Genomic DNA, 21,342 nt, shown 5'->3' with positions numbered 1-21,342 from the left:
CCACATAAAAATATAAAGTAATTGTGTTGTGTCCATCTACAAAAATAAAATAAAATAAAATAAAATAAAAATAAAGAAAATTCTCTCTCTTTAAAAAAAAAAAAAAATAGTACATATGGAGCTTCCCTAATCTGGAAGTCTATAATCTGAAAGACCCTTAAATCTAAAACTTTCTGACTCTTCTATGATAGTCTTCTGAAAGTTTCAGATTTTGAACTATTTTGAACTTTGACTTTTTTTCAGATTAGAGATCCTCACCCAGGATAGTCTATGCAAATATTTAACAATCTGGAAAACTACCAAATCCGAAAGACTGCTGGTACTCGGCATTTGGGATAAAGGTAGTCCACCTGTATTATAAATCTATAGACACACATCACACTCAGGCTCTTGGGGACAGCCTGTTTCAACAGAAGACTTCTCCACCTACAGCAAACTAAATTTAAAAAGCTGTGCCAACAGTTGAGACGCTGAAAGTTAGGCCACCCCAGTGATGGTGCTGTGACTGAAGGTCACAGGCAGCTTACTGCTGCCAATTACTCTTCCACAGCTGTTTCTACTTGTTGGGATATGAAAGAGGCAGAGTACCGACATGAACATCATTAACAAATTACATTTTTCCTTTTTGAGGGGAGCAGATTGGGAAGTGGGCAGTCTTGCTATATTGCCTATATACTCTTACTCAAACTCTTAGTATTGAGTAATCATCCTGTGTCAGCCCCGCAAGCAGCTGAGACCACAAGCCCGTGCCACCATGCCCAGCCAGCACATCAATAGAAATTCAATTCTAAGGCAGAAAGGAATGCTAGAAGGCACCCAATGTGCAAGGTGGAAGGTGGACAGGAACTGCAGTGCAGAAGGGACCACAAGCTCCTGCATAGGCAGGCAGGCTGGCTACGAGGTCAGGCCCGCCTGAGGGGAGCCAGCAAGGAGCAGAGTGCCCAAGCATTCCTGCCAAGGGCTCAGGCACACCCGCAGTGTTCCCGATGGAGGAGAGAAAAGGTAACCCACCTTTGTTGATCACCAAAATAAGATGCAGAACAGCTGTGAGGCACACAATGCCTTCAATGTCTCCAGAAATCACACACGCCTTCAACTCGTCCAGAAATGACCTGTAAAATTAACAAGCCTCTCGCTTACTCCACAGGACGTGCTGATAACTACCAGAACAATAAACAGGAGGTTCATCAATAACCACACCACCTTTTGCAAGGTGGGAAACTAGCTGAGCTCTTCCCATACACTGTACTGAGTGCACCATGACATGCAGGTCAGGCATTGAAACCAGGTGTCCTTGCTGGAGAGAGCACAGCACTGGCGGGTTAAGAGAGCCTACACCCGCCACCACATGACTCAAAGCTGCGGAAAAGATGCTCTGGGTTTTCAAGGCATTCAGGGCACGCACCTGCCATGAGGGCCTAGGGTGTCTGCCATCTACAGAACCATTCCCTCTGCACCGCCAGTGCTCTGTGCCACCCAGACCCCAAGATTTCAGCCGTGGATCCCTCACATGGGCTACGCATGGACAAAAGCTACCCCGACGTTTGACCCAGTAAGGCGTCTGAAGGCACGTGTGCAGGGAGCTGTACTAGACAACCTCATGTTTCCTCCTCAACTAAATGCTGCTTATGCTCGCCTGACAAGACAACGGAGGTGAACATGCTGTACAGGAGAATAGGGGTTTTCTTTATGTAAGTTTCTTGTAAACATTTTTGATCACTGAAATGGGGGGAAAAATCCATGGAAAGTTTTCGTTGCAGAAGAAAATGCACCTTTCCAAATGTAAGAGTGATGGGAAGAGCAGGAGCTGTCAGAGGAGGCACAGCCAGGCAAGCCTCAGACCCACAGAGAGGACAGTTACCTGACCACGTCCGGAGACTTCATTACTATTCCTATCAGGCATCTTGAAAACGGAGGAAGGTCAGAAAGGCACTCTGGTGGAGTGAGCTCTTCCAAATCAGAAATCTAGGAAAAGTTTCAAGTCAGTAGGTTATAAACTGAGGCTGGGCTAAGGCTTATTTTACATTTCTCTGAGCTTTGCGCTACACCTGAGAAAGCACTCCAGAAACTCGAAAGAATGACTTTCAGTGACTACCGAAATGTCCACAATAAATATGAACAATCCATTATTGTGCATCAGGGAGTCTTAGTGAGACAGAGATAGAAAAAAAGAAAAAAGGTCTTTTGTGCTGGATGCGGTGGCACATGCCTATGATCCCAGCACTGAGAGGGAGGCTGAGGCAGGAGGATCATGAGTTCAAAGACAGGCTTGGCAATTTAGCAAGGCCCTAAACAACTTAGCAAGATCCTGTCTCTAAATAAAACTTATAAAAAGGGCTGGGGATGTGGCTCAGTGGTTAAGTCCATATGGGTTCAATCCCTGTATAAAAAAAAAAAAGTCTTGTTTTGGGGTCGTATGCTATGAATATTGTGTATTTATATGAAGTCTTAACTCCCTCCTTTTCAGAGCAGATCAGGATCTCCCCTGGCCTGCTCCATTTCCTGGTGAGTCTGTGTTGTGCCAGGCGGGGCATGCTCTGCCTAGTCAAAGGAAAAGCATGCTCCACAGCCTGCAGGGCAGAGTCCTTCAACAGCGCTCTCCATAACCAAGGCCTTTACCATCAGCCACGAGGTTACACAGGTGCTTCCCTGGTGAAGGAAAACCACCTGCACACAGCTCTAGGGAAGGCTGTATCCAAAACTGCTCTGAAGGGCTCGAATATTAATCTGGATGGTGAAGTCAGCCACTGTGATAGGTGTAACGATACTATTTATCATTAGAATGCTTTACATCTTGAGCTCTGTTGCAAGGGCTTTTCTGATACTGTTAGACAAAAGATTGTTAATTATGGGTCAAGATTCTTAGCCCATATAGAAGTACAAATAGGACCACAGCAGGAGGGTGGAAGGTTTCTACTGGTAAGAGCACTGCTAAATCCCCAGCAGAGACCTGGCACGGGTGGCTGTGGAAGGCCGACCCTGATGACTGCACCTTGCATATGGAAATGTCTAGAGAAATCACTCAAAAGTACACAAAGAATGATGTGAAGTCAACAGAGAAGATACTAGAGTAGCAACACCTGATTCATCAAAAAAGAGCAAGGAAAGAAAATCTTGAGAAAGTCACAGGGCAGATGGGACCAGAGGGAACAAATGGTGAGATGATCAGCTTAATCCCAGTGTGTACCCAGTAGGGAAGCCCCCAAGCACAAAGGCAGGGGGACAGCTGAGTGGAGCACGGCCAACACTTTCAGCTGGGCCTGCTCAGCTGCACTGCTGGAGCCTGCAGAGCAGTGCAGGGCCAGCTCTGCCAAGGTCAGCAGCAGGCACACACTTGGCCTCAGCTTCCTGTCACTAAGGCAGACGACCTCCTGTCCCACTGTAAGGAGGCCCTCATTCTATTTCATGCTTTAGATTTTAGGAAACACCTTAGGCAGTTTATATTCTCACAGTCACACACTGCACAAGACCTTCCAGCCACCCAGGGACTGCACCATGCCAATGTCCCCTCAGACTGTGCCATCTGGCACACGCACGGTGGAGCTCTAGAGCGTATCCCCACTGGCAGGCAGACTCCAGCAAGTGGTACAGGAACAGTCGCCCAACAGGGGTCACCGCGTGTCCTCGTGGCTAAGTGGCACGTGTGTGTGTAAACCCAACTCTCCCAGTAGGAATCCCGTCAGAGCCCACCTTTCTGGGCTGAGACCCTGCTGTTAACTCCCATGCCCTCTTACATCACTACCCACCTCCTCATGGTCTCTTTGTCAACTGCCACCCTGATTACATAGCTCTTCAACCAAATCGGCTAATAATTTTTGTATTAATGATAATCACCTTCTATTCATCCCCAGCTACTATGAGGAAAATAAGATAGTCTGTAGGAATGAATGAATTATCAATTTATCCTATCAGATATTCAAATTTCTTTATGCTTAGAAATTAAAAAAAAAAAAAAAAGGTTAATAATACAGCAGGTAGAGACACAAGCTGTTCTACACAAACACAGCCTGGTCCTCCTGCATTCTGCTCACCCCTGACTATCCAGGCTTTAGGAAAGAATGTTTTTTGTTTTGTTTTGTTTGTATTTTTATTACCAGGGATTGAACTCAGGGGCACTCGACCACTGAGCCACATCCCGAGCCCTATTTTGGATTTTATTTAGAGACAGTTTCTCACTGAGTTGCTTAAGGCCTCACTTTTTGCTGAGGCTGGCTGTGAGCTTGCAATCTTCCTGCCTCAGCCTCCTGAGCCGCTGGAATTAAGAAGCATGTGTCACCCCGCCTGGCTAGGAAAGAATCTTAACAGAGATGGACCCATTCGGACCTCTAAGGTGTGACCAGCAGATGTGTTCAAGGTGAGCCAGCCCATAAAGGCTGTGTTTGAAAACTCAAAACTGTGCTGCTGGTAGAAGCAGCGTTGTGGACAGTCAAGTAGAGGCACCACCATTTCAGGATCCAAATTCTTTACCTTCCGCAGACGGTGACTCATCTCAACCACAGGCGCAGCAATCAGAGTGGAGAGCACGCCCCGGTGGACAGGAGTGTCCTGGTGCCAGGACTGCACGGTGGTTATGAATGCATGAAGAGGGGTCTGGACAGAGTAAAGGAGCTGCAAGGAAACAGAGCCTGTCCTCAGTGGAGCTGCAAACCAAGGTTACCTAGAACAGGCAGCCCCTGAAATGAGGATTCCCACTGTCCTCCCATGGTGCCAGTGCCAGGAAGCTTGCTTCCCTGCCGTCAGAGCCCACCGGGCTCCCTTCTGTGGCTGACTCGAGGCTCCAAGCATCACAGCAAGACAACAGACGTGACCAAACCCACTGGAAACCACCATTTGACATTCCCTCACCAAGAGCAAACGAACACTTTTGAAGACAGACGAGTCAACAGTAGTCAGGGAAAGAGGGAGGGAGGGAGGAGGAAAGAAGAAAGAACCATAGGGAGAAACATCGATGACATTAAAATAAGACATCAACTCTAAGACAACGTGTTCTGAATGAGGCCACTCAACCAACGTCAAGAGTTGACAGGAACACGAGGTCTTGTACTTTACACAAACAGATCACAGACACCAAGACACAAACATTTGAAATGAATTCAAGTACAAACTAGAATAGGAAAAATATGGCAAACAATCTTCAGTTTTACCCATCAGCTAAGGATAGAATAAAATAGAAATCTTTAGTATTTTAAGAATGGTTAAATAGAAAAAGAATGGCTCTCCAATAACAACACGAACTTGTCCAGGAACCGGCACTGCATTATCTTTAGGAGTAAAACAAATATGGTATATGGGTTTTGTATGAGTTCCTTCCTCAATAATCCCGCATCACTTCAATTAATGCAAATTTCTTCCAGGCAAGGTGTCTACTCATTCTACACATAATCAAAAATTAGCATTTTTCAAAAGCCTATTCTCATCCCGTCAACAGGCACAACTACAATGCCCCCCCTCCAAAAAAAAGTGTTGGGGTGGGGGTAGTCTATTCTATCCGGATATTTCTAGCTGGGAGGCTGAGGCGATCTGTTCTGCTTCCTGCTAGAGCCCTCGGTGGAGAGTGTCTGAGTGGGCCCAGCCCTGCAGCAGATGCATGGGTGAGGGCTGGGCCCCCATACCTGCCACTGGGTCTCCACAAGCCCAGCCCAGGGACCCAAGAACACCTCGCCCACAGCACAGCCCACCACGAGGGTGCCAGTACCTGGAGGCCTTCTTCTGGTTGCTCCCTGAAGCTCCGTGCAATAGATTCCAGCATTTTCTGAAACACTTTCTGGACTGTATCATACAACACTGTAATGACCTCATCTGGATCTGGTTTCTGAATCCAGGAACTTCCTGTCACCTCTTTCAGAATGCCAAGAAGCAGTGAGACATAAAAAAATCCCTTCTCTGGAAAGAAAAGAAGAAGAATCAGTTACATGGTACACAAGCCCGATGAAATCTCTTAACATGCATATCTAAAGGTAGCTCAAAGGAGCATATAACTCCATGTTGATCAGAGTAATCTAAATTCTTAACCTAAACTAAAATATAAAAGCTTTGTCTGATTTAGGTGTGAAACCCAATGCCCTCAGCCACTGAGCTGTGTGAACACAGGGCAACCTGGCAGTGAGGCTCCTCCCACACCCCGAGACTTCTCCCAGCTAAGAGTGAAGTTGACATTCAGCTTCAACAAGCACCCCACAGCGATGGTTCTGTGGCTAACACTCGGCAGTAGCATATTTATTCTCTTTCTTTTCCAGATTTCTCCTCACTGGGCTGCATTAATTTGGTAAAATTTACTCCTGTGTAAACCTGATTATATTATACTATTCATCCTTGAAACCCTGAATTTTCATCTTTGTTTGTACACTGAACTATAAAAGCAGAGCCAGCTCCTGTGAGCTTTGTGGGTGAATCTGACACACCATCCAGATGCAGGCTGGGCCTCATCTGTGTGGACACAAGGCCATGTTGTAAGGTGCTGTCCTAGAGTCCACCCCGTACTTAAAATATACCCCATTAGGAAGCACAGGAACCGTGAGCGCAGGCAGTTAGCTAGAGGTGAGCAGGAGGGTGGGACACGGCAACTGACCCGGAGGCAGCAGTCTTACTGCACCTTCCATAAAGGGGTCATAGGCTTATGGGCACATCATGCTCCCAAGGCCACATGGGTGCCAACAAGCGGCTGAGGGTCAGCTGATACTTGTGTGACTTTGTGCTGGTGGTGCTAGGCCAGAAAGGGCAAAATGACCCAAGTCATGCCGTCAATTGTACACAACACTGGCGCCTGACTCGACCCACAAGGGGCAGCAGCTCTACTAAGTGCTGGGCTGGGAAGCCTGGCTACCTGGCTCTCCAGGCTTTCCATCCCCTCCAGCCCCACCCTGCAACCTCACCCAAAGACCAGAGCCTCATCATTCGGTGCATCTCACTTTCCCTTACCTTTCCACTCCCTTGCAAGGACCTGCTCCAGACACCATCTCTACCTTGCTGTGCTGCGTTTCTGTGCCCAGGGAACAGTCCTAACCCTAGGCAATCTTAGACATCACCCTGTTGACCCTCAACCTCCAGTAACAAAACTTCTCCTGTGAGACCAGCAAGGAGACAAGGACACGGGCCTGGGGACACGGGCCTGCAAGTACCGCAAGCAGCACGACAGAGCAGAGGCATGGGAAGTTCTGCCTCAGATCTCGGATCCACCTGCGGAAAGGAGATCTGGTGCCACCTCCAGGCCTGAGGTTCACAGCTCAGCCAGGATCAGCAGCAGATGTGGACCTCTAAGCCCACAGCAGAGATCTTCAAGGAGCTGCACTCGGGTGCAAAGAAGGTGCAAGGACACACTCCTCACAGCTCCTAGTGTGGAAACGCCCTCTGTGGGGCAGGGGAAGGGGCACTGTGCTCTGCAGACCACAGGCCCACAAACCAGAGGACCTGTCCTCTGACATCCCCCTCTGCATGGGTCGTCGCTGTGATGCCGGCAAAAACATCCAGAAACTCTAATTCAGAACCCTGTTATCTTCAAGCATATGTGCCTCATAAACCTAGAACAGAAGAGCACTGGTCAGGCCACCTGCCGCCTGCAGACATGCAGGATACACAGCAAGGAAGGACATGGCAGGTGCTGGCCTGAGGCCTCTGGAGGTGACAGAGTTCTCAGCACACTGCTAGGCAGCCTGAGCCGGAGCGTCTTGGCTCCGAGGGCTCTCCCCAGAAGCTGATCTCTTTAGGATGCCCCTGGTCTGTAAATCAACAAGTACTTGCTAACAGGGAGGGCAGCAAGCCATAGCACCAGCCTGGCCTGAGCCCCCTGCCCCCGCCTCAGATCCCGCTCCACCAACCTCCTTCACTTCTGCACTCAAGATAGTCTCCCACAGACCTAACCTTCCTTTTCACCTGTGATGGTACTTTTCACCAGGAGACGTTCTCCTGTGAGTCCTGCGGCTTTGGTTCCTGACTCTGCAGAGCGGCCATGCTTCTGAGGCGCACACATGCACTAGTGGGGGCACCTGGATGCCTGTGGCTGGCTTCAGCTATGTCCTAGGAAGACCCCTTCTTTGGTCCATGTCAGTGTGGAGAGTACCATAATCAACATCAACATAAATAGCTTCTTAAATTACAATGGTTTCTTGACTAGGACTCTCTCAGGTTAGGAAAAGGTCCAGCCAACTCTAGACTGCAGGTCTACCAGGCTGACCTGCAAGCAGGACTCCAGGCCTATTTGTGACAGCTGCAGGAGAATGGCTGCACAGGGCACCCCATCTGGGAACGCTGGTTACTGGAATGTGTGGGTACAAAGTTCACAGCTACGGTCAAGTCTGGACCTTATTTTGAGGAAAAAGACATCATGATGTAATGAAGCTGGAGACCGGGACTCTACTCAGCTCCTCGGAAAAGAAGACATTATAAACACTAGAAGTAGTCCTTAGAGGAAAATTGTTCGTAAATGATAAGTTTAAAAAATCAATCATTCTGACTGTTCAATCATTGAACTCAAGTACAGAACATAGAGCTTAAGAAAAAAAGCCACTGACCACAAACAATACTGGTTCTGCTTTAGGTGTGGGCTTTACCTCTGGGAATTCTGAATCAACTCGAGGGCCTGGACCACGTCCCAGCTCCAGGACCACCAAGCACCAACTCCAGCAGCAGCAGAACGAGACAGGATGAGACCCTCTCCTGTTGCGGGGCTGCATGACCAACAGGCTCCCCTCCAAGCAGCTGCAGTGTCCCAATGCAGCTTGCCACAGGGAAGGGTTCTCAGCCTCACCCAGCAAGTCCAGGACTACAGAAATGTCGCCTTCAAATGCTGAGGCTTCCTGGGTCTCAGTCACTCTCAACAGTTGACCCATGGAGGCAATGGGGCTGGAGGCTGGCTGGGCTGGGAGTAGGGTTTAGGGGTCACAGCACAAGAGTACTCTTCCTAGCCAGAGACAACAATCAGAAGGTGGAGGGACATGGCAACAACCCCAGATGCCAGGCGCTCCAGGGTACATCACATGCTACCATGCTTCCCATACCATACCAAGCACCTACCATGCTTCCTACCATTCTCTGACACAGACTCCAAGACTCTGGTGGGCAGGACCTCAATGGCTCAGGTGGCTGCCCTCTCACCACCTCACTGAGCACACGAAACTGAGTTCCTAACAGCAGCAAACAGGGCGCCATGTGGCCAGCTGCCATGGGCTACCTACACTACCTATCCTTGGTCCTGGGGGGCATTACACAACAACTCCCAGCTCACCCCACACCAGCAGCACAAAGCCAGATCCTAGCCACCCAGGGCTCTTCTGCCAGATAAGAAGGGGAGTCGAGATGGGTTGGGGCGCAGCAGTAGAGCGCTTGCCTAGCACGCAAGAGGCCCTGAGTTCAATCCTCAGAACCACATTAATAAAAATAAATACGTAAAATAAAGATATTGCATCCAACTACAACTAATAAATAAATAAATAAAAATATTTTTAAAAAAAGAAAGGAAAGTGGTCTGCCCGTCTGTGAAGCAGAACGCAGGAGCAGCAGAGACTGGAGCAGTGGACACCTGTGGACGTCCCGGCAGCACCAGCCAATGAACCCTTCTCTTGGTATAAGCTGGTTGCACATTTATTTATTGTCACTTGAAAGCCAGAATCCTAGCCCACAAAGCACAAGAGGGACGGGCAGGGGACTAGCTATGTTGCCATACATAGTCCTTAAAGGATGGAATATACTGTGCCTGTCTGCATGATTCCAAGACTCCGCTGTAAAAGCTGTATCTGGAACTGGGGGTCTCCGAGCCCAACCAGGACGACGTCTTTACAAACAGTCAGGTAGGTCTGCAAGAGACAGATAAGGTTCACCAGCAGAGCTGTTAAAGAGGACCAACCAGGCGTGACAGAACTTCTCCTATGTGATGACCACTTCTCATAAGCCGACACAAAGATGTTTCTAAAGGAATCTCTGTGAGGATACATTCTCATTTCTATTGCCTTAAGAAGTCTAGAGACGTATTAGATGTGATTCCACCAACCTAACCAAATACCTATCATGTGCAACGTGTGAAGCTGCATTCACATTACACAGCCTGGACTTTGCACAAAGGAAAACTCCAGATCCTTAAGTGCCACTGTGCACACTTACAAGGACCCAGGCCAGGGTCTGCAATGACACATGACGCAGGGAACACAGCTGTGCACAGAGCACGGTGGGAGATGGCGCCTCGTGCCCAGATGCTCACCTGGATGATCTGCTGGTAGACAACCCCCTGAAGCCTCAGATGCTCTTCCTCTTGATCTTGGATCAAAGGCAGAACTTTGCTTTCCAGCCAAAACCCAGTGTCTTCCAAGATGGACAGATGAACTCTCCCTTCTGAGCAGAACTGTGCAACACAAAACAGCAGGTGGGTGGTAAGGAAAGCGCCTCTGAAGGGAGCTGCTCACACCAATGGGCTGGGGCCACGCACCTTGACCTGCAGGTGAATGCTCAGCCGGCAGTGCAGACTGAAGGCTCGCAGGGCAGCTGCTTGGCTGAAGTGAGGGGGCTTCCCACCTGGCGACCGCAGAAGTGATTCCAGATCTACCTGCAATGTCACAGCCTCAGTGGCACATTCTGATTACCACGTCCCCATATCGTCCTAAGGCAAGTACCATCAGGAAGCACAGGGGAACTAGAGGTACCCAGCTCTGGTGAAGCTGACCTCTGCTGTCTCTGTACCTGAACATGAACAGCTGAATGGGCCCGAGAAGCACACAGCTGGCCCAGTAGGACAGGTCCACAGGGTGTGCACAGAGCCCCATGTGCCCTGCCCTACCGGGCGCCTGGCTCTGCTAGACTACCACATGGGATAAGAGCAGGGACAGGTGCTATTCACTGCTACAGGAGTAGCCAAGCCAGCCAGGAGGGAGCAAACAGGTCCACAGGGCGCTGAGGACATGAGGAATTCACACACTGCCCAAGGTTCCTAGAAAAACCAAGGACTTCAAGGGAGCCAGTGTTTCCTCCAAGTCTTCCTGGGACTGGCATGCTGAGCAGGGATGACCCACCCACCAAGCCCGGGGCCCCCAAACCTGGGCAGAAACGCAGGCTTCGAGCAGGTAGAAGGCTCTGCTTAACTTCCCTGCTGTCTCATTGTCCTTGTGGACTATCTCTCTTCATTTCTTTCAGCTCAAAAAATACTACTGCACCATCAGTAGGAAAACTTTACATTTTACCTGTCACTGCTACCACCATTCAAAATCACTCAACTTTCAATGAGAATGTTACCTTTGACATCTCCAGTGCTTTCAAAAGATGGTTAAGTTTCTTCCAGGGCACAGAGAGCAAGCACTCCCTATTCTTTGGATGGGTCAGCAAATACTCCAAGTAAACCAATGCCAGCTCAGGTTTCGCTGGGCGTGTGTCATGGATTTGCACTTTGCGTTTGGATGCTGGATGACTCTGAAGGGGAACAGAGGCATTAAGTGGACAATTACAGCTCAAGCCCCCAAACAGTTGTCTGCGCTGGCCTGGCTCCAGAGGCATGACACGCACCTGGGTCTGGGGCCGCTCCCTGGGCAGCCAGTCATCGATGAGCTCCAGGATGTGCCCCACCTGCCCCCACGAGCAGAGGCAGTCCAGCAGGGTGCAGTAGCTCCTATCTGCTGTGCCCTCCTCCTGGCTCCTCAAGGTGGAGACCACGCTGCAGCTGGGAACGCCAGGTTCAAGAGCAGGTCAGTATCCTGACCACAGTCCTGCTCTAAGTAGTCTGTGTATTCTGGGCTCACAACACATCTCAACCCAGAAGGTCAGTGATGGCGGTGCGCTGGATCTCGATCTCTGCACCCGAACACGAGTGTCGCCACCCCAGGTGCGACAGCGCCCACCCGCACAGGGAGGGGCCACAGCATGGGGGCTGACTGAAGCCAGTGACCCGGCACAGTGTGCTGAGATTCTTACTTTACTGTAGCATACCTGAATGGAGGGACAGCAGATGCTGGCAGGAAGGACATCAGCATAAACAAAGGGGTCTTGCAGCGATCATCCTAATAGCACAGGAAGGAAGACAAAACAAACAGGGTGACCGACACCAGGACGTCTTGGAAGCGTGGGCACAGGACACCTGACGACCCATCTCCAGAGCTGCCGGTGAGCACTGCAGCAATCCTTCACCGTACCAACCAATCCCACTGGCCAGGAGGAGGAGATGCCTCCTAAACCAGTGACACAACTCCTGCCAGTGACACAACTCCAGGACTACGTAGATGCACAGGCTCCAGCTAGGCCCTGCAGGCAGGCCAGCAGCCAGAAGGGAAGAAAGTCCCTGCTGCAGTCCCCAGTGTTCATTCCTTAATTTTTATTCTGTAAGTTTTATTTGTTCTTTTGTAGTTACATACTAGAGTGCATTTTGGATTCCACTCTTGTGGTTGAGTGGAGTTTCACTGTGGTGTGTCCATATACACACAAGGGAAAGTCATGTGAGATTCGTTCCACTGTCTTCCCCATACCCGCCCCTCCTTCATTCCCCTCCGTCTGCTGTTCTGTTAACATAGGCTCGCTTTATGCATTTCAACATATTATGCGTACATGGAGTATGACTAATCCTCATTAGGACCCATTTTTGTGGCTGTACACGATGTGGAGTTCCACAGACTGTGTGTCCATATATGAACACAGGGAAGTCATGGCCCATTCGCTCTACTGTTTTCCTGTACCCACCCCAGCCCTTCCCTTCATTCCCCTGTATCTGATTCTGTTCCCCAGATCCTTATTGTATGTCAGCATCTACTTATCAGAGAACACCTGGCCTCTGTTTTTTGGGATTGGCTTATTTCACTTAGCATAATAATCTCCAGTTCCATTCATTTATAGGCAAAAGTCATGATTCCATTCTTCTTTATGGCTGAATACTATTCCATTATGTATATATGCCACATTTTCATTATCTACTCTTCTGTTGAAGGGTACCTAGCTAGAGTGGTTCCATAGTGGGTGCATCATTGTAGTATGTTGATTTAAGTTCTTTGGGTATATACTGAGGAGTGGGATAACTGAGTCAAATGCTGGTTCCATTCCAAGTTTTCTGAGCAATCTCCATACTGCTTTCCAGAATGGTACACCAGTTTGCAGTCCCACCAGCAATGCATAAGTGAACCTTGTTCCCAACATCCTCACCAACATTCACTGTGATTTGTATTCTTGATTGTTGCCACTCCGACTGGAGTGAGATGAAATCTCAGTGTACTTTTAATTTGCATTTTTCTAATTGCTAGAGAAATTGAAACTTTTTTTCATATATTTGTTGAATGATCATAGTTCTTCTGTGAATTATCTATTCAGTTCCTTTGCCCATTTATTGATTGAGTTATTTAGAGGGTTTTTTTGGAGTTTCTTGAGTTCTTTATGTATCTTGGAGATCAATGCTCTGAAGTGCAGGTGGCAAAGATTTTCTCCCATCCTGTAGGTTCTCTTCACATTCTTAGTTGGTTTCTTTTGCTGCTTAGAAGCTTTTTAATTGGACACCATCCCAAATATTGATTCTTGATTTCTACTTCTTTTGCCTTAGGAGTCTTATTGAGGAAGTCAGTTCCTAAACCGACATGATAGAGAGCTGGGCCTACATTTTCTTCTAATAGGCATGGGATCTCTGGTCTAATGCCTAGGTCCTTGATCCACTTTGAGTTCAGTTTTGTGGAGGGTTAGAGATGGGGGTTCAACTTCATTCTGCTACATATGGATTTCCAGTTTTCCTAGCATCATTTGTTGAAGAGGCTATCTTTTCTCAGTGTATGTTTATAGCACCTTTGTCTAGTATGAGATAACAGTGTTTATGTGGATTTGTCTCTGTGCCTTCTACTCTGTTCCATTGGTCTCCATGTATGCTTTGGTGTCAATGCCATGCTGTTTTTGTTATTATAGCTCTGTAGTATAATTTAAGTTCTGGTATTGTGATGCCTCCTGCTTTTCTCACTAAGGACTGCTTTGGCTATTCCGGACCTGTTATTTTTCCAAATAAATTTCGTGACTGCTTTTTCTATTTCTATAAAGAATGTCACTGGAATTTTAATAGGAATTGCATTGAATCTGAATAGCACTTTTCGTAGCATGGCCATTTTGACAATATTAATTCTACCTATCCAAGAACATGGGAAGTCATTTCATCTTCTAAGGTCTTCTTCAATTTCTTTCTTTAGTGCTTTGTAGTTTTCATTGTAGAAATCTTTTACCTCTTTTGTTAGATTGATTCCAAAGTGTTTTTTTTTTTTTTTTGAGGCTATTATGAATGAAATAGTTTTCCAAATTTCTTTCAGATGATTCATCATTGGCATATGCGAGTGCAATTTATTAATTAGTGTCAATTTTATATCCTGCTATGGCTGGATTAATTTATGAGTTCTATAAGTTTTCTGGTAGGTTTTTGGATCTTCTAAATATAAAATCATGTCACTGGCAAATAGGGATAGCTTGAGCTCTTCTTTTCCTATTCTAATCCCTTTAATTTCTTTCTTTTGCCTAATTGTTCTGGCTAGGGTTTCAAGGACTATACTGAACAAAAGAATATGGTAGTGAAAGAGGGTATCCCTGTCTTGTTCCAGTTTTTAGAGAGAATGCTTTCAGTTTTTCTCTGTTTAGAATGACGTGGCCTTGGGTTTTAACATATATAGATGTTGGGGTATGATCTTACTACCCCTAGTTTTTCTAGTATTTCAAACATGAATGGATGCTGCATTTATATGCTATGTTGAATATGAACATGAATATCATATACTGAACATGAATGGATGCTGTATTGTCACCAGGCACCCATCAGATCCCACAGACACACCAGAACCAGAACGAGAAGGAACAAAATTCCATGCTGTCATTTCCTTTAAAAACAATAATAGAGCTGGGGTTGTGGATTACTGGTAGGCATTCGCCTAGCATGTGCGGGGCCCTGGGTTTGAGCCTCAGCACACATAAAAATAAATAAATAAAATAAAGGTATTGTGTCCAACTACAACTAAAAAAATAAATGTTAAAAAAAAAACAACAATACTAGCCAGGCGTGGTGGTACATGCCTGTAATCCCAGCAGTTTGGGAGGTTGAGGCAGGAAGATCTCGAGTTCAAAGCCAGCCTTAGCAAAAAGAGAGGTGCTAAGTAACTCAGTCAGATCCTGTCTCTAAATAAAATACGAGAAAGGGCTGGGGACGTGACTCAGTGGTTACACGCTCCTGGTTTCAATCCTCAGAACCAAAAAAACCCAAAAAACTGATGAGCTGAGTGCAGTGGTACACCTGTGATCCCAGATACTAGGGAGACTAGGACAAGAGGATTCCAAGTTCCAGGCCAGTCTCAGCAACTCAGCTAGACTTTGTCTCAAAATGAAAGTAAAAAGGACAGGGAATATAGCTCAGTAGTAGAGCACCCCTGGGTCAAGCCATAGTATAATCAATCAAAGCAATACTCATAAAGGAAAAAAGTTAAGGACTGTACACTTGGAATCCTGAACTCTCAGGAGAGGAAAACTATTGGGAAATTCTACAAAATGAACCAGAATATCCTTAGAAAACAGTGAAGATTGCCAGGCACTCACAGCTTCGGAGCTCTGAAGCCAGTCTAAGCCTAATCAGAGCACACAACCCAACAGCAGGCAGACACTGTGCCAGGCCTCCCGGGGCAGCGGCACCCAGTACTGTGGTGTGCTCATGGACAGCAGCTTTATTAGAGCTAGCGTTACTGCAACCGAGCAGCAACAGAGCAGATCTTGGCTGTTCAGATTCCATTGAGAACACACCTACCGCAAAGATCTTGGCTGGGAGAACAAGAAAATAGTGGATCCTAAAGGGACAAAAAGAACTTTTCCTAAAAATATACATGAAACAAAAACATGAGAGAAGCTGGGTCCTGATGTGTTGTGTCTTGCCATTCAATCACAGTGGCCCACCCTCCCCTGACTCCCAGTAAGGGATATCTTCTTTTTTTGGTAGTACTGGGGATCAATCCAAGGGCCTCCCACATGTGACACTGGATTCTCAGTGTCACATGTGGGTAACATAATTGAGTTTTTAGACTTACTGATAAATTTGGCAACTAAGATGACTTGCCTTTGTGGTAGGCCATCTTCATTTCAGAAGCAGAAAAGCTTAGAAACTTCATAGTCCCAGAAACAAGACTCATAAAAACTACACAGCCCGCAGTTGCACATAGTCAGCAGTAAAGCCAAGAGTGACGTTTAAGCAGAAAAGGGTGGTTCATAAGACCTGGGACCTTTCTATATTTAAATTATACTTTCTATATGGTTGGGCGAAAAAATATGTTTTCACCTCTTAGATATTTTAAAATTTGGTTTTGAAATCTGAACTTTGTGCTTGGCTGGGGATGTAACTCTGTGGTAGAGCACTTGTGTAGTATGCATGAGGCTTTAGGTTTGATCCCCAGCGCTTCAAGAAAGAAAAGAGGCTGTTTCTTCCTCTGGAGCTGGCTTACAATCTCCCTTGAATGTGCACCAACTTTCCTAAATAAACCTCTCTTTAAGAAAAAGAAAATAGGGCTGTGGATGTGGCTCAAGCGGTAGCATGTTTGCCTGGCATGCATGGGGCACTGGGTTCAATCCTCAGCACCACATAAAAATAAAATAAAGATGTTGTGTCCACTGAAAACTAAAAAAAAAACAAATATTAAAAAACTCACTCTCTCATAAAAAAAAGAAAGAAAGAAAAGAAAAATATGAACTTTCTTCAGAGTGCCAAGAAACAAAAATTCCTTTTATCCCAACAGAAATCACACACATGGAGAGCATGGTGCTTGTAGGGGCTGGGGCCGGGGGATGTCAGCCAGAGGACACGAGTTCCAGTTAGACAAAAGGCGTCAACTCAAAGGTCTACAGCAGTACACGGGACCACAGTCCATATAACGTATTATACGGTAGTCTCAAAAAGCCCTAGTAGCAAATGTTTACATATTTTTGCCACAAAAAGCAGCTGGTATGTGGGTAACACACATGTTAAGGCGCCAGATTCACCCACTGCACGAGGCACACATTTCCAAACGCCATGAGGACACCATAAATGCCCTGTGTACGAGTGTGGCCAGGACTCACCTTAAACACCTTCAGGTACTCAGGAAGCACAGAAGCAAACTTGTTGACAGTATAGACCTTGGCCTCTTTATTGTTTTCCAGACTTTTATGGATGCTCTTCCAGAGAATCACAATGATTTCTAGTAAACCTGCCATGGACGCAACATCATTCACCGACAGCATTTTGTCCAGAACCTAAGACACAAACACTGTTATTGTGGCAGCATCTGACAGCAGGTGTCACAAGCCAAAAGCACTGTCGTCAGAAGCACATGTCAGATTTACAGGCCTGCTACTCTGAAATCGCAACAGAACTGGATCGTCTATTTTCAAATCTCTACCAGGGAGGTCAATGTCCTTCAAATGCCACCCAAAAAATAAGTTCTCAATAAACTGCATTTAACTTCCTTTAAAGAAACAGCATACGAGGCTGTGGCTGTGGCTGTGGCTCAGTGGCAGGGCGCTTGGCTCCCCCACGTGAGGCACTGGGTTCGATCCTCAGCACCACATAAAAATAAATAAACAAAATGAAGATATTAAAAAAAAAAAGAAACAGTTTACCTGAATTAAAACTCTTTTAAGACCAAAGATGTTACTTGTCAACACAAACCCCGAAGCGAATGAAGGCGCGGCAGGCTGTGAGCACGCCACTGGGCCTGCCAGGGCCCTACCGGACGCAGCACCTTCCTCTGCGGCCAGCAGCCCCCATCCTGAACTGAAGGGACAGGTGCTCACCACCTCCAGCCACCAAGTCAGGGCTCCCTGCTCTATTCTGACATGAAGCTTCCTGACCTCGAGCTGGTATGTGTGGGACCACACCCCTGCATGCTCACAGTGACCCACACACGCACTCTGAGGAGTCCCCTCCGCCACGGCACAGGCACCCTGCCTCCCGGCCCTTGTTGCTGCACCCCAGAGACCACACTGCACATGGCCGCCAGCAGACACACACTGGTGAGGTCCACCAGCGATCCCTGTAGGAGGCCTGTGCATAAAAACAGCAAGACAGTCTGACAATCTGTTAAGTGACCAATGCAGCAATTTCCTTGAAGGACACTGCCTTGAGATGACAAGGATGAGTCAGATCAGGTTTGGGTTTGTTTGGCTGGTTAGGTGTGTGTTTTGTGCTGGGGACTGAACCCAGGGAGTGCTTTATTACTAAGCCACATTCCCAGCCCTTTTAATTTTTCATTTTGAGACAGGGTCTTGCTAAATTGTTGAGACTGTCTCAAACTTGCAATCCTCCCCTCACTTAGCCTTCCTGTCTTGAGATTACAGGCATGTGCCACCATGCCCAGTCTAGTATTTTTTGACTAACTACACAAGGGTGGGACAAGGGAAAAATTAAATTTGATTAATAACAGCATATAGAAGAGGTGAATGTGATTTCTACACAAAATTACAATGCTTTGAAATGCATTCCAGCCAATCAATTTTAAAAGCAAAGAAACCACTAATGGCTTATAACCTATCAGAAGAATGATACAAGTAAGATTGACAAAATTTTCATTCTGCAAGGGGAGTGAGGGGAGAGGAGGGTCTGTGGGGATGGGAAGGATGGTGGAATGAGACAGACATTATTACCCTATATACATGTATGATTGCACTACTGGAGTGACTCTGCACCATGTACACCCAGAGGAAGGAGAAGTTGTGCTCCATTTGTGCACAATGTGTCAAATGCATTCTACTATAAGATAAATAAAATTTTAAAGAAATTTCTTTCTGCATTTAACTCTCCTTTTTCCTGTTCCAACTCTGTAGAAAGGGGAGAAATTTATTACACAGAGCACTCAGGTTCATGACAGGTAGGTACCACCAACATAAGTTTAAAAACATAAATAGGAACATTTATTTTAAAACAAACCAAAGCAGCCCATGACCTAGCACAGCAGCCTTGCTGTTTATTTTCTGCTATCACCATCACCTCCGCTTTGAGAACATCACTTGAGAAACATGCTCAACAATAAAGTTTAGCAGAGGACATCTTTGGTTTTTAGGGGACAGCAATTAGAAAGCCTTAAAAGTTCACTTCATAAATGCCTGCTCTTGACCAGAAATATTCTTGGAATAACAATTCCTAGCAGACAAACTACACGGTTTTCCCACAGGCACAATGGAATATTTCTAAACCCTTGTCTTTGCTGGCGATGTGGAACCTGACCTGAGGATACAACACACACATCCTCAGTAATAACCAGCTACTGGACTGGGGTAAAGAACCCCTCAGCATGTGCAGAGTGAGAATCTCTTGATCACCACACTATGAGATGTGCATTCTCTTTTGCAAAAGTACCTCTATTCCTGGTGCGAGCAAGCAGGTGTCCCCTGGGGGCCATTCCTCCACACCTGGCTGCTCTTTTCCCCTCGGTGCACATCGGGGTTCTGCAGACTGAGCAGCTTGACACCCCTGAGCTGGCACCTCCAGCTGACTCCAGAGCGCCACCTCGCTGGCAAAGTCCCAGCAAAGAAGGAGCCACAAAGGGACTTAAACTCCTCCCCAAAGCGTGAACATGATCCCCGAGGAAGTCACCATGTGAGAATGACATCGGCACTGATCTGTGTGCCTTCTCCCTCTACCACACTTTTATTTTCCTGGACTTTTTCCAGCAAAGAGAAAAGCAAATGTCTATGTCTAGTGGCCTGCCAGGGCACAATGGGTGGGTATGTTGGGACAGACTGGTGGAAAAGCCTCCCCAGAGAGGAGGCAGAGCTGCACCTGCCTGCCTTGCCCTTCTAGGCGGGCTCAGATGGCAGCACCCGACCACACAGGGACACACAGGCACAGCACCTCAGCACAGGTATCTTGAAATTTTCCTCCAGGGTCAGCGTCCTAATCTAGCTGGGTACTATAGTTACCTCAAATTTTACTTTAGATGTCTGCAGCTCAAGAACTTGCGTGTGAGCTGCATGTAAGTAAAAGTGTGCCCACATCTGGCTGCTGCTTCCTTTTGCTAAAACAGGGCACTCTGGATTTCTAATAGCAGCTAAAAATTCCCTTTGACAAATTATACTTCCTACATAAAGCTCATACCCAGAAATCTAGCCCCAGGACATTTCTGGCAGAATCTTATGTGAATGGCTGTGTCTGACACTACCGCCCACCCAATGTGAACTTGGGGACACCAGAATCCAGCCCATCTGAGCTATATCCAAAACACATAGTGAGGCAAAGGACACTGGCACGAGGTGCTGCAACAGGGAACTTTCTTCTGCTTTACACCCACCCTCACTCCACAACAAACTGCAAAGGATACCCAGAGGGTCTTTCAAAAACAGCACTCGATCTTCCAAAGTAATTTGCTTACCAGTACTAAAGAAATAAATGGAAAATAAAAATATCCCTAACACAACAGCCCAGGGAGAAGACACCCGAGGCGGGAGGTTGGGGTGCCACTCACACTCACGTTCTCCTTCTCCCGCTCCTCAGGGTCCTCCTGCTGTTCCCGCAGTGCCCTCTGGACGCAGGCGTTTAAACAGTGGCGAATAACATGGATCAGCTTGGCTAAAACGTTCACAATAATCAACAATCAACATGTTTCTCCTACAAAATTAATCTTCTAATCAGAACTACAATCCGAAACAGTGAAACTTTGAAAGAAGTCATCACAACACACTCCAGCGTGAAGCTGCCAGAGGGGCCAGCCCTCACTTGGCGGGCAGGAGCATGGGGAGGGTGGGACTCCAACCTATGTTGGTGCAGGCGGTGTGCTCGTGGGCGTGCTGGTAGAACCTCCTAGCAGCTGCGTGGTTCATCTGCACCAGCGTGACGCAGCGCTCACACCAGACCTCCTCTGGCTGGTTCACGGGCAGGAAGGAGTTGAAGACCAGGCTCACCAGGCGCCGGGACACAGGCCGCGAGTCCATTTGCAGACGAACCAGAATGTGCTCCATGGGGCATATTTTCCAGAACTATGAATAGCACAGGGGCAGAAGGAAGCATCAATCACTCCAGTGACCTTGGAAACTGCTTCAGGGAGATTTCCAGAACAAAACCAAAGGGATTAATTCTGCATTCAAGAACATTCACTTCAAATGACTGTACTAGAATCTGTGATTCCTGTGAAGAACAGATCAATCTACCTCTTAAGAAGACCAGTGTATAAGATACCCAAGTCCAAGGCTGTGGAGAAGGTTGTCATCATTACTCACCACCACGGTTTTTCTACAGTAAACTCTCAAATTACAGACATAGTTTCCAATCAAGCCATTTTTAAATTTCCTAAAACCAAACCCTTTGGCCCATTAAATGTGAGTAGTAAATTTTAAAAACACATTTAACAATTTCGAAACGGATGCAATACTTCTGTCTTAGCAGCCTGGGCATGGCTCCTGAACACCCCAGGGCTGCCT

At 47.0% G+C, this 21,342-nt stretch overlaps 1 protein-coding gene across 2 annotated transcripts in view; it reads right to left on the bottom strand.

Moving 5' to 3' along the window:
* The window catches only part of Ncapg2 (non-SMC condensin II complex subunit G2), a 68,698-nt gene that overhangs the window by 10,817 nt on the left and 36,539 nt on the right, over window positions 1-21,342 (bottom strand). The window contains exons 14-26 of one of the 2 annotated variants that reach the window (XM_076859344.2): window positions 20,679-20,901; window positions 20,391-20,494; window positions 17,011-17,184; window positions 11,902-11,972; window positions 11,482-11,635; window positions 11,215-11,388; window positions 10,415-10,531; window positions 10,190-10,330; window positions 9,689-9,788; window positions 5,696-5,883; window positions 4,468-4,608; window positions 1,862-1,965; window positions 1,012-1,112 (exon numbers count right to left, since the gene is read on the bottom strand). In XM_076859344.2, coding sequence (XP_076715459.2) covers window positions 1,012-1,112; window positions 1,862-1,965; window positions 4,468-4,608; window positions 5,696-5,883; window positions 9,689-9,788; window positions 10,190-10,330; window positions 10,415-10,531; window positions 11,215-11,388; window positions 11,482-11,635; window positions 11,902-11,972; window positions 17,011-17,184; window positions 20,391-20,494; window positions 20,679-20,901 — 1,792 coding nt within the window. The remainder of the gene's footprint in view (window positions 1-1,011; window positions 1,113-1,861; window positions 1,966-4,467; window positions 4,609-5,695; window positions 5,884-9,688; window positions 9,789-10,189; window positions 10,331-10,414; window positions 10,532-11,214; window positions 11,389-11,481; window positions 11,636-11,901; window positions 11,973-17,010; window positions 17,185-20,390; window positions 20,495-20,678; window positions 20,902-21,342) is intronic. The other variant, XM_076859352.2, reaches the window with a different exon arrangement.

This window comes from Callospermophilus lateralis, chromosome 1 (genome assembly GCF_048772815.1).
Source record: "Callospermophilus lateralis isolate mCalLat2 chromosome 1, mCalLat2.hap1, whole genome shotgun sequence".
NCBI lineage: Eukaryota > Metazoa > Chordata > Mammalia > Rodentia > Sciuridae > Callospermophilus > Callospermophilus lateralis.
Note: the sequence above shows the minus strand (reverse complement) of the source record. Positions and strands in the feature narration are given on the sequence as shown.